The sequence below is a fragment of the Cyprinodon variegatus genome, unplaced genomic scaffold (genome assembly GCF_000732505.1).
Source record: "Cyprinodon variegatus isolate N-32 unplaced genomic scaffold, C_variegatus-1.0 Scaffold119, whole genome shotgun sequence".
In the NCBI taxonomy this organism is placed as follows: Eukaryota; Metazoa; Chordata; class Actinopteri; order Cyprinodontiformes; family Cyprinodontidae; genus Cyprinodon; species Cyprinodon variegatus.
This window is the reverse complement of record NW_015150572.1, coordinates 1,093,206-1,106,450: the sequence shown is the minus strand read 5'-3', so window position 1 is coordinate 1,106,450 and position 13,245 is coordinate 1,093,206. Positions and strand designations below refer to the sequence as shown.

At 36.1% G+C, this 13,245-nt stretch overlaps 2 protein-coding genes across 2 annotated transcripts; one reads left to right on the top strand and one right to left on the bottom strand.

Moving 5' to 3' along the window:
• Positions 1-2,907: 2,907 nt before the first annotated feature.
• pfdn2 (prefoldin subunit 2) lies at positions 2,908-7,997 on the bottom strand. Its single transcript, XM_015375478.1, has 4 exons — positions 7,890-7,997; positions 4,613-4,701; positions 4,190-4,313; positions 2,908-3,858 (listed from the first exon to the last, which is right to left on the bottom strand). Exons 1-4 carry the CDS (start codon positions 7,971-7,973, stop codon positions 3,667-3,669), a joined length of 489 nt encoding a protein of 162 aa, XP_015230964.1. The 5' UTR covers positions 7,974-7,997; the 3' UTR covers positions 2,908-3,666.
• A 1,972-nt stretch (positions 7,998-9,969) lies between these two features.
• On the top strand, positions 9,970-13,239 carry nit1 (nitrilase 1). The gene is made up of 6 exons (XM_015375477.1): positions 9,970-10,146; positions 10,400-10,633; positions 11,016-11,119; positions 11,212-11,348; positions 11,581-11,706; positions 12,681-13,239. The coding sequence occupies exons 1-6, from the start codon at positions 10,079-10,081 to the stop codon at positions 12,945-12,947; spliced, it is 936 nt and encodes a 311-aa protein (XP_015230963.1). The 5' UTR covers positions 9,970-10,078; the 3' UTR covers positions 12,948-13,239.
• Positions 13,240-13,245: the final 6 nt, after the last annotated feature.

Here is a 13,245-nt window from a genome sequence, read left to right as displayed (position 1 = left end):
ATGTAAAGGTTCAGTGCAGTGCAAAATAAATATAGTTCATAATGCAGTAAAACATTGAGTTGTGTCCTCCTTAAAGGATTATAAAAGTTTAGTTACATTCATGGGCGGTTCTAGATAGGGGCCAACGGGGCCCAGTGCCCCTGTAGCTCATGTCCTGGCCCCTGTACCGAAGGCATAACACTAAAAGAAGTTCTAATGATGATATGCACTGAAACAGACATGGTTACCGGTAGGTCCTTTGGATCTATGTAACTTTTTTTCTTTAAAAATTGTGTTTTACTAATTTTTAAAAATTATAAGGTAATAGCTTCAGTGGTGATAGGATCCCATTTTTGGGGGGGTTCTTTTTCAAAACAAATTAGGAAAAATACAGCTAAATCTATTACTTTTTCTTGAGTTCTAATTCTGATGTTATAGAAAAAGGTTATTTTAACTTCAATGAAGTAAAAAAAAAAAGTAACATTCATAAATTCTGATTGTATATTGACCAAATAAGACAGAATTTTAATTCAACCTAATAGAATAGAAATTTCATTTCATGCAGCTATCTTAATACATCTGAATCCCTTGCTCTTTTTTTATTTATTTAATGCTTTTCTGTTCCCTCATGAAAACACACTGGCCCCCTCCTGGCCCCCTGGTACATTTTGGTCTAGAAACCACTGGTCACATCGGTAGTGCAAAATAAAGTTACATATAACAGAATAGGACTGATAACTTTGTTTAGTTGCCCTATAAACTTTGCTGACTGTCTGTATACACACATAGCTTAGCTCCATGTTAACCTGATTTATATTTAATGTTTGAAGATGACCGCAGACATTACATCTGAATGGATCTCAATTTCCTGATGCTCCTCCAGTGCAGCAAGTTCCTCCAGAGTGCCTTCCATCCCAGCCAAGACGACATGCCTGGAGGCTAAATAAAGCTGCCCAGGAGGAAGAGGAGCGAGTGTCAATGGGGGAACCGCATCGGAAGAGGCTGATGAAAGAAAAATACCAGTACACCTGCAAGGTTGGTGGCCAGGACAAAAGTAAGAGGAGTGGAAACTTTTACGGAACCCAGCTGAAGGGGCGGTGGTATTCTGCCTAAGGACTGACCCAGGAAAACTGGAGGAAGAGTTTGTCACCATACTTGTCTGTCTCTCTGTCGTTGGTCTGTCTGTCTGTTACAATAAACTTTAATAATTTAATTTGAGCCAAAAACAGCATTCACATTTTTATTTAATTTCTTGAATACCAGCACAGAGGATGTCACCTATTGAATTGTTAAATCGAAAGCCAGAATTACTTGCAGAATAATTTTGCATTTATTCAAATAAATTAAAATACAACACTCTTTGCTCAGTTTGAAATGTTTTATTTACTTGTACTACACAGATGTAGTCTCTCAAATAATTGAGTTTACCAAAAGGAGTGGAAAATTTGTGTTTTTAGTCTTTTTGGGAGGGTTTTTACAAACACTCTTTTTATAGGAGGAGTTTGCCAGAACAGAAGAAATAAGCCAAAGGCCCAACTTTTAAATTTTTTAATCAGGGAATCAAATATGGTAATTTACCTGTCCCGTACAGACAGACAGCAGGAAGGGAGCTCACCTTGATGCCGTGGCTCTGTGGAAGTGCAACTTTAAAACCAGAATAAGGCTGGAGTTTCCCTTCAACAGAACATGGAGGATTTTATTCAGTTGTGGGGTTTTAACATAATTTTATGTGATGTGTCAGATAAAGGAGAACGACATTTTAACAAGTTCCTCATTTAAGGATTTTTAACCAACACTTGTTTTAAATCAATCATTGTTTATATGTTTTTAATTTTTTAAATAATGTATTGTTAAAAGTCTTGAAATAGAGTGGAAACATAATGGAGTTGTTAGTGATTTCAGTTATACACCGTTAACTGTTATAGCTTTAAATGTTGCATATGACATTTTGAGCTATGTGAAAATTGATTTGCTTGCATTAGAAAATATGTTTATTTACATTTGCTTTAAATTGAATTTTCTTTAAATGCATTCATGTGCATTATCACAGGGTTATTACCAGGGGGATTTATAGGCTAAACAGTTCCTGTGTTAGTTACGTTACACAGAATGCATTACACGCGTACTTCCTACTTCTGGAATGCACTAGAGGCACAGATTCATCAGTAAAAATGCTAATCCATTGTTCTCTGCATGCATGGTTTTAAATCCCAGCCTCGCCAAATTTGGGACATGTGTAAGAAGCCAGGGACACATATAATAATTTTTTTTTTTTTTTTTTTGCTGTTTAACAATGTAGAGGACACCGTCTTTCCTCTAATTCCCTTTTCCTTCACAGAGGTCTGCATGTTAGGTTTTTTACATCTGTAATAAGGAAAACATGAAATAATCATCCCCATTTCATATGACACGTCTCTTTAAAAAGGACACTTTACCCTCCACTCTAGGAATTATTCAGGAATGATGAGAAACATAAATCTGATGTCGCTGTGTCCAAATTCTCAAAAACTAAGTCCAATCAGACATTTGTGTTTGATATAGATACCAGTTTTACTGCTGAAAAAAGCAGGAGTGAAGAGTTCCTCATAGATGTGGCTTATGTAGAATATATCCTACCCACTGCAAAGCCTGAAGCTTTTATGAAAATCAAGTTCAATTTTAAAATGTCATGCATTCTCCCGTTACTATATTACTATTTAAAAACCGTAAATACTATGACTCGTTCAAACTTTTTATCTCAAACACAAAAAAGAGGTGTTATTACAGACAGGGGATGTGTGTGTTTACTTCACTTTTTGTTATAGAATTAAACCTATAAAAAACCTCTAAAATAACACAAACCTACAGCCGAATAAAGCCATCTAAATCTAAATATTGAGACATATCTGAAGTATGGAAGAGGATTAAAAAAAAAGTAAAATGAGTTAGGACTCTATAGCCAAAGCCCAGGATTATTACTTTGATACTGTAGGAATATTACAAGTAGTCATAATTCTATGTGAATAATTCTGAGATTAAAGTCAGAATTAGTTACAATAGTGAGAATAAAGTCAGACTTTTGAGATTAAAGAAAAAAATCAATTGTTTTTTTGTTGTTTTTCTATTGATTGGACTTTTTGTCTTTTTTCCAGTGGCCCTAATCCTCTTCTGTACTGAAGGCATGAAACAGACACATTTTTTAAAAATTTTCTCATCTTGTTCAAGATCAATATGTGGTGTAAATCCATCTGTTTAAGAAACTGAAGTGGAGGAAATGACGTTCTTTGTGTTTAAAGTTATTCTTATCCCAGCACTGCTTAACTTAAACATGACAAAAATCTATTATTCCAACTCTTATAATAAAAGAAAATAACGTCAATCTGCTGATGAGAAAATCAGTCACCTTAAAATAAAGAAGATATGCATTTAATTGTGAAGCTTTTGACAGTATTTTAGACAAAAAAAAAAGAATCAATTTCAAGGCAACCTCAGATGAGAACATCACCATTTATAACCAAAGATGGCGGCTTGGAGTACAATGGTTCGACGCGGATGTGAGAAACTAATTTGTAACGCATTTTGTTGAAATTAAAGTAACTCCTCCAATCCAAAGTGAAGAGTTCCAATTTTCCATCAAGGTTTTATTTTATTTTTTTCCAGGTGATGCAGAAATCAGAAGGCTTTGCCGTCACTGTCCATCCTGACAATCTACGACACTAAAACTCCAGCTCCGCTCTTAGATCCTCCTCCCTCGCTGTTACCAGACGACCCTGCAGGCTGACCCTGACCCTCGCCTTCGCCCTCTCCAACCAGACGGATGTTGTAGCGTTCTCTGTACTCTGTTAGCTCCCGCCCTTTCGCCTGCATCTGCGTGTTGATGGTCTCGATTATTTTGGATATCTGAAAGAGAGGAAAAAAAAAAAAAAAAGATTAGCTTGTGTGTTTCAGCTCTAATATGTGAAATTAGCTGCCTCTGCTACTCTTATATGGAAGAACCAATTGGTTAGTGGTTTTATATCAAAATGATCATCTGAGGCCAACTAAGTTCCACTTTGTTAATTTCCAAAACATTTAATTTATTTCCATCAGCTTTATTTCTATCTAAATTTGTCACTTTTTCAATGGAGCTTTTAAGTCTTTGCCAACAAACATTTCATAACAGTAGAATATTAGCAGTTTAAATAAGAGAAATAATTAAAGAAAACGTTGTACGGATCTCGTGTGAAGTTACCTGTTCTTTGTTGTTTTCCAATGCGGGTAGAACTTCTTTCACTGTTCTCTCCACCAACACCCCTCCTACTAGACGAAAACACTTCCTCGAAGGATCCACCTCCTTTAGAGTTTCAATAACTAAACTGAACACAGAATTCGAAAGCTTAGAGTTTTACAGCAACAGACAGGTTAATGCTGGCTAATAGGGTTGTAATTCTAAATCAAAGGTACCTGTATTCCTGAGGTGTTACCCTAACCTTTATTAAAAATTAGTTAGTCAACATCTTTAAACATGCCACTGAATTTAAGCCTAGAGAAAAGAACACTAATATTTACATTTTTTTTTTTTTTAAATTCAGGCATGTTTTATTACTCGGATTAAACATAGATAAGCAACATGCAGAAAAAGGCTCCAGCGGTAGAATCCTCTGTTTCCACAAACCTGTGCTCATTGATATCCATTTCCAGCTCGGCAGCTTTAGACGCCATGCTACGCTGTTCCTGCCGCATCCTCTGAAATGTGGCCACCACCTGTCAGAAAAAAAAACAAAAAAAACCTCATCAGGATTGTCTGACTATGGAAGAGTATTAGGGCCACTGAAGAAAAAAAAGGTTAACTGATTTTTAAATATTATTTTAGTATAATATGAGAAAAAAAGTCAAGATTCTGACTTTAATCTCAGAATTGTTGATGTTAATGTAGATGGACACCATGAAGGCAACCTGACTCCGCCAGATGGATTTGCTCCGCATATCCATCTGGAAACCTTCAGTTAACCCGCCTCAAAGCCAACGCTGATTGGACGTTCGTTTGGTGAACGGCTCCAAATTTTTTTCAAAGGAGAGTAGCCAGACTGATTAGCGAGTGAAATCTTGAAAGCTCGCGAGATCAGGATGGTCTCACGAGGCTACCATGAAGGTAGAGATGTGGGAGCTCTCAGCTTTGTGGACAAAGATGTGAGTTCTTTGGGAGGGCCAGTGACACAGTGGTGGAAAATGATGAAATCAGGCAACTTTTAGATTTAGATTTATTTTGTCATTTTGTATATACACGAATGTAAATAAACTTAAATAAATTTAAAACAGCTCTAGACAATTTCCTTTTTAAGTGCCTGAGGGGTCCCCGGTGATGCTATTTCATTAATAGAGGAGCAGAAGGTCATTAAAACAAGAGAGCTAGTCTCTAAAACAGACATGGCTACGGCTTGATGCTAACATGTTTGTTAGCTGTCAGAATTCAGTCTTTTTTTATTTTTTCAGTGGCCCTAATCCTCTTCCGTTGTCTGACAGTGCCGCTGAAAAAAACAACAATAACTCTCATTATTACATTGTTTGCGCCTATTTTGAATTGAATTAATTTAATTGGATTAATTAAATTTTCTTCAGAAAATTAATAATAATAAAAAGAATAATAGATAGATCAATTACAGAAAATACTTGAAACAAACAACCCTGTACAACACAAAAAAAAGGATTGATTACAGGTTGAACATTAAAACAGATTTTCAGTTCCAAATAACTTAAATTCATTGGAACATAGACAGAAAATAATCAAATAAACAAAATGTTGCACTTAATAAACAAGTATATAAATAGCCTGAGATCTGACATCGATTATTTATTCATTTAGGATTATGGATTATTAATTCATTTAAATTGAAAACGGGTATGAAGAACTAAAACTTATTTTACATACCACTTCTCCCTCTAATTACAGTTAAAGCAGCTTAAGTGACCTCACTGTTTAACTTCTGTGTTTTTGATCCAATATCCACAAAAAAATATACAAAATTATAAACATATTATTATACATCTACATACGTGCATTACTAAACAACATTAGACAGTAAACTGCGATCAAAAATACGAGTGTGCAACTATTATAACACTAACGTTTTAATGTAAATTGTTCATCTGTTTTAGGAGCATGTCCTGGTCAAACACAATATGCAAGCTGCAAACAAGCCAGTACAGAATAGATTAGAATAAAAAGCGATGTTAAAGCTACAGTGTGTAACTTTTAGCGACATCTAGCGGTCAGACTGCAGACTGCAGCAACATGAACATCCCCCCCCCACCGCTTCTCCCCCCCAACAGTACGGCGAGCGTTACGGGACAAAATGTCTTCCACGACGTCCGCATCACCTACCTTCTCAAGTGATGAGGTTTGTTTACATAGATAATTTTACAGATAGTATTTCATTAGTCTGTGTAGGGTATATATTTCATGTAGACTTAAGATAATAAATATACCCGTTATTTTTTCTACATCGTTGTGACGTTTTGGCAATCTCGCAATCACTAGTTTGTTGGCTCTGCGCTGCCGTAGCGCAAAGATGTCTGCCTCCATGGCTGCGAGACCCGCTCCTATGTAATTATAAATAACGAATTCTAAGGCAACGCAAATATTAAGGTTAAGAGGCTGAGCTCGTAGATGATGATAAATAACATAGTTATGTATAATATATTACATTTCTGACTGTATATCCCTGTAATTATTACACACTGTAGCTTTAATAGATTATTCACGTAGACAATAAAAGTATAAAACAGAGCATAAAAAAACAGCAATATTTTCATATTGCAGTTATAGATTTTTTTTTTTTTTTTTTACATATTTTTTAGTGAGAGTAAAAAAACAAGAAGACTCCAGAAGAGTTTTATTAGTAGAGTCTGCTGTCAGTGTTTTGATCAGCTAATGGTGGAAGGATTGATTTCCTTCACTTTGAGTCTGCAGTTTTAGAAAAGATCTCAATAGCATTAAGGCCACATCAATATATTATTATAATTAAGGGCTTCACTTTATAATAAGGCTTTTCCTGGAGCAGAACACCATACAATACCTGCACCATCACGACATTTAACCCTCATAACTGGACATCTTGCATTAAATACATTGAGAATACATTTTTCTTTGTTTCCAACAAAACATTTTATTGTGATCCCTTAGGTGGCTCTGCTAAAAAAAAATGTTTTTTATATTTTCAATTGCAATAGAAGACAAAAAAAGGTAAGCTTTTACTTATGAATGTCTTGATTATTTTAAATTATATGTATTTTAAGAGAATGAAAATATGAATTTAACGTACAACTGAAGTAAATAGAAAGAAACAAAATATTGTACTGCTGATTTTTCTCGTTTTTTAAAGTGCCCAATAACTGTTTTATTTAATCATAACTTCTAAACTTTTAATTACAGTTGATAATTATTCTGCCACTACCACCTCAGTAATTGTGCTGTTTACAATGCATTCATATCAGTACATATGTGGCAAATAATATGTGGCAATTAATATTTGATGTTAAAATATTTTTTTTATTTTATTTTTTGACTGTTTAATTCCTTTAAACATTTATTATGACACATAAGGATTGGAGAAACTTCAAGAAACCAACTGTAAGTAGTAAAAATAGCCTTCCGCCTCGTCATACCCAACCCTCACTGATCATTTACTGGATTGTTGAAGTTTATATTACAGAACCAAATAAATGCGTCCGAGATAAATGCATCATATCATGATGAGATAGACTGGTTTATTTTTATCGCAGTAGGGAGATTGTAGAAAGGAATCTTGTGTTTTAATGATGGCGACAGGGAAGCTAATGTTAGCTTAAGCTAGCTGGCCGATCGATTAAGGGCTTTAACTCCACCGAATCTTATAATTTACACCAACATTGAATGCAACCAAAACTTGTAGACCGAGAACAGGTGAAAGTACCTGTTCAGCCGACGGACCGGCCTGTTTTCCTGATCCGCCGCCGCTGCTGGACTTGCTACCCGTGCTGCTACTGTTGGCTGCCATCTTGGAAGGGTGTTCCCGGTTAGGACCCCAAGCTTCATTTGCAAATGGTGGCGATGAGTTTGCCTGTATGCAAATGAGAAATAAGAAAATAAACGCTCTGTGTCTTTGTTAGTTTGTTTTTTAAATTAAAAACATTTCAGGTAACATGTTTTATGTTGATGTAGGATGTATGCTATTTCAATATTATTGTTATTTTGTTCATTCGCACGTTTTAAAAAAACAACCCAAATACATACAAAAATAAAATGAAAAAAATATATATATTGCGGAACTTAGAGAATAACGTGTGGTTATTTCCAGCACTTGTTCGGAAATCAAATTTTTTTTTTAAAGAAAATTTGACAATTATAACGGTTCAAAGGTAATATATACTATATATGATTTTCTTTTTCAATAGCAAACCTAAGACTTTTCCTATGGCAGTGTTGATCTGCTATTTCAAACCATTGTTCTAACAATATCTGATCTTCTATTCATAGTTTTATTATTCATGTAAATAGTTTATTTTTTTCAGATTTGCCCATATCACGTTAATTTGAATTACATATTTGTCACATTGTATGAAAACATTGTTTTTTTTATTATTGATTTTATTGTAAAACGTGATGGGCTGTAGAACGCTAAAATTGTCAAAGCTAAAACATGATACCTTTAAGACATAAATAGTTTAATGTTTGTGTCACAATAGTCAGTTTCTATTAAATAAGAAAAAAAAATGTTGCAACTCATTATTTATCTTACTTCAAAGAGTTGTTGTAAATGATGGGTCATATGGGCAGGAAGGATTTTTTTTCTTCTTTTTTTTATTGCTTTCTTTCTTACAAGAAATCTGACTTCACAGTCTGATGAAGAGGATGCTCAGAGCTTTCTATGTTGTTGTTCATTTTATGAAGAATTTATCTTTGTAAAATCCTCTCCAGAAGCATAGGCGTAACCAGACATTTTTATAAGGGTGGCCAAGCAATAACCAATGTACACTGAGGGGTGGCCAAAAGCAGACAGGTGCCAGAACCTCTAGGTCAATCTAAACTGTTCCAAAAGGAAAATGAACAAGCAAAGCGTCTATATTTTCTAAATAAAGACTAACTATATTTCTCTACAGCCTTTGCTAACAAATAGACGCATATATTTAAACATACATGGTGTCTGAATTAAAGGTGTAGTGGACAAAATTCTTTAAGTTTTGAGTTCTGGCGCGAACATCTTATTCATTGTCATTACTCACCTACTTTTATTATTAATCATTCAGCATAAAATTCATATTTACTTATTATTAAAGTAGTTATTTATCTCTGATTTCAGTGAAGATTCCTAGATGACTTGCAGACATAATTTCCTCTTTGCCCCGTATAAGACAAAATCCAGTTCTGAAAAGAGCATGAATTTTGTATTTATCTTCAATGTTAGTAATATTAATGTGCATAATTAACCACAGGATTTTTGTTGTCAGGTAATTCTTTAAATATATAAATATTTAAATGTTAAATAAGTCAAAACATTCCACTTGAGAGTATTACTGCTCTGTCTGTATTTTAGGGGGGAAATGGTAGGGGTGGCCACAGGGGTGGCCATCTAGCTCCGCCCCTCTCCAGACGTTCTAGCAGAGTCCATGCTGTTACACCAACAGAAGACACAACAGACCTATTGGAGATATGTTGGATAATATTGCAAACAACATAAGTCCGAAAATCCCTCAAGAAGTATAAATGTATTTACATGAGTAGGTTAATTATCAAGACACTCATAAAGGAAACAAAAAAGAATAGAATCCTCTTTTATAATATATAATGTTAGACAGAGTAAAGTTTCACTGATATTACTACAGCAACATGCTTAACCAGTAAACATTGTTAGCCATAATGTGTTATTAACTGCCCTGTCTTCTTGAATGTGTTGTTTTATGAGAAAAGCCCCATTTTTTCTAATATTTTAGTGATGGAGGGCGCCCACTAGGTGGCGCCAGTGTTGTTTGTTTTATGCACAGCAGAGAAGAAGATTAAAGGTTGCACCTTCTCATTGCGAAGGACTGAACTTGACAAGCACCCAAATGTTAATAAAACATTAACATAATGTAGACAGCAAAGGACTGTGACCCTGTGAGACCAATGTTTAGGTGTATTTTGGGATCACCTGGGAAGCATTTGGCCTCGGTGTCAGTTCTGCTGCAAAACAGGTCTGTTTATCATAAATATATCGATAGTATTTGTGGTTTTTTGTTGTTGTTTTTTTTCTTTTGGGGGGGTTATATTTGCACAATGTGAGCCTCCTTTAATGTTTCTGTTTTCTCCTGTCATAAATGTCAAGCTGTACAAAAGTTAAACAACAAGCCTGCACTAGAGATGACCCAGTAACTTGTGTGGTAAATCATGAACCATTGTTCACTTGACAAGTTTCCTGAAAATGACTCTTTTTATTTTTCTGTGCAGGATGTCCACTTCAGCAGTCCCTGTGGCAGCAGTCTGTCAGGTAACGGCGACCCCAGACAAAGAGGCCAACTTCTCTGCCTGTAAACACCTGCTGGAGGAAGCCAGGCAGAGAGGGGCCTGCATGGTTTTCCTGCCAGAGGGATTTGACTACATTGGAGCCAGCAGAGAAGAAACCCTGTCCCTGTCAGAGACTCTGGGAGGGGATATGATGTCCCGATACACTCAGCTGGCCAGGTGGAGATGGATGGATGGATGGATGGATGGATGGATGGATGGATGGATGGATGGATGGTTGGATGGTTGGATGGTTGGATTAAGGGATGGATGGATAGATTAATTCATAGAAAGTTGGATGGATGGATGGATGGATGGATGGATGGATGGATGGATGGATGGATGGATGGATGGATGGATTAATTGATGGGTGGTTGGACTGATGGATAGATGGATTAATTGATTGATGGATGGAATAATTGATGGATGGATGGTGGTTGAATGGATATTGAATGGATGAATGGATAATGGTTGGATGGATGATGGTTGGACGGGTGGATGGATGCTTTTTTGCTAAATAAGCTTCATATCAAATATTTTGGGTCTATCAAACTCTTTTTAGAAAGCTGGAGGTGTGGCTGTCTCTTGGAGGCTTTCATGAACGAGGACCTGACTGGGAGAACGATAGGCGTATTTATAACAGCCATGTCATCATTAATAACAAAGGTGGAGTGTTTTCCTATGAAATACACAAAAGAATCCACCTTCAATCTACTGTAGTGATCATGCAACATGATCCGCTGTCATCAAACCAACAGGTGACATCGTGTCAGTCTACAGGAAGTCCCATTTGTTTGATGTGGAGCTGCCAGAAAAAGGCGTGTCACTCAAAGAGAGTGCCTTCACCATCCCTGGAGCCTCCCTGGCTCCTCCTGTCCACACTCCCATTGGCAAGGTGGGAATTTATTCAAATATGGCCTCTCATCATAGCACATTCCCCTCACTGTACATCCTTATATGGTGACCTACTGTATGTTTGAGGATTAAATAATTTAAGAGCATTATATTCATCTGCTTGAACAAAATTTACAATGAGGGAAAAAGCAATTTTTTTTTACTTAAAAAGTAGGACTTTAGACTATGTTTTTTAAGTTTCTGCTGATTATGTTTTTCTTTACATAATTTAGGTTGGACTGGGCATCTGCTATGATCTAAGGTTCCCTGAGTTATCGCTTGCTTTGCAAAGACACGGCGCAGAGATCCTTACATACCCATCAGCTTTCACTGTAGCAACAGGAGCTGCACACTGGGAGGTGGGATAACAATATTATACTATGACAATATTAAAGGAATAGCGGAGGATGTTCTTTATCAGGGTGGATCATCAAAATAAGTGGTCCTTCTAATTGTCAATCATTCTGGTGATATGTTTACATAAGGCCGTCCTACCTGCTCCGCCCCATTTTCACTTACCGATGGCTAAGTCTGACATAGTGGAAAAATTGCAAATCTTTTTTTTTGGAAAGTAAGCTTGTATGAAGGATGCAAAGAGTAACTTTTAATCAGAGCATGCAAAAGGAGAAATGCTTGTGCATGCTCTGACACGTGTTTAAAAGGCGTTCCCTGTCTGGAGCGGGTATAGGGTTGTGCATGTGCATTTTTGGGGGTTTTTAAAGTGGAGAGGTCTTTTAAGAAATTCGCCAAAATCCTAAACAATACCTTTAAAAACAAATATGTCAAAGAAAGATCAATCATGTTATTTTTAGAAAGTTAAAAAGAACAAAGCCATTTCTGTCATAATTTTAGTAGCTACTGTAATTATAAAAACTATCAACCTGTACCTCTTCATCAATCCAACAAAACTCAACTCTCATTGTTAGACCCCAGCTTTTAAACAACACAAGTTTTCGCGAAATTCACAAAAATCCACCTTTAAGGATGAAGTGCTACCTGGTGTAAAAGCTTTGCTATAATTCAAAATACCTTTATCTACGTGTCAGAGAGTTGAGTGTCTGTCTTATATTTATGGGTGTTCTTCATTTATTACTTTGCATTCCTGGTCTGCTACATGAAAGACGGTTTTCTGACAAGAAAGGTAGAGAATATTTGGCTGATTTTTTTAAACAATTTTTTCTGAACAGTCATGGAAACTAAAGCAGCAGCAGCATCCATTGTTTTTAACTTAAAATGTGGTAGTTTAACTCAAGATGATCAAACTACATCCTGTCTAAGCCACAATAACTTAGTTGGGTAAATTATGAATAATTGTGCTGTGATGTGTGTCCAGGTGTTGCTCCGAGCTCGAGCAATAGAAACGCAGAGCTTCGTCTTGGCCGCGGCGCAAGTAGGCCGGCACCACGAGAAGCGCACGTCCTACGGTCACGCCTTAGCCGTGGACCCATGGGGGGACGTGCTGGGGGATTGTGGCGGGGAGAAGCCAGGCATGGTGCTGGTGGAAGTGGACCTGGAGAAAGTCAATAGAACCCGAAGGAACATGCCTGTCCAACAGCACCGCAGGGACGACGCTTTTTACACCAGCCTCAGTCAAATTTGATTTTAGATTAAATGTGTATGCGACCAAGATGGGATGTAGAATTTTTGATTCATTGTTGATCACAGAAACCTTGATTACTGATAATTGGGAATGAAAAACAGAGTTTCTATGCAGCCCTAAAAAGATAAAATCATAGGCTACCTTTATATATAAATATATACCTTAAATATAAGACAGAGAAGGAATTAAAATCTTTGCTTGTATTAATTTTAAAAAATGGATCAAATTGTGATACGAATGAAAAATGTGTGCTTTTGGTTATATAATAATAATGTTTAAGGATACAATGTAGAGCAGT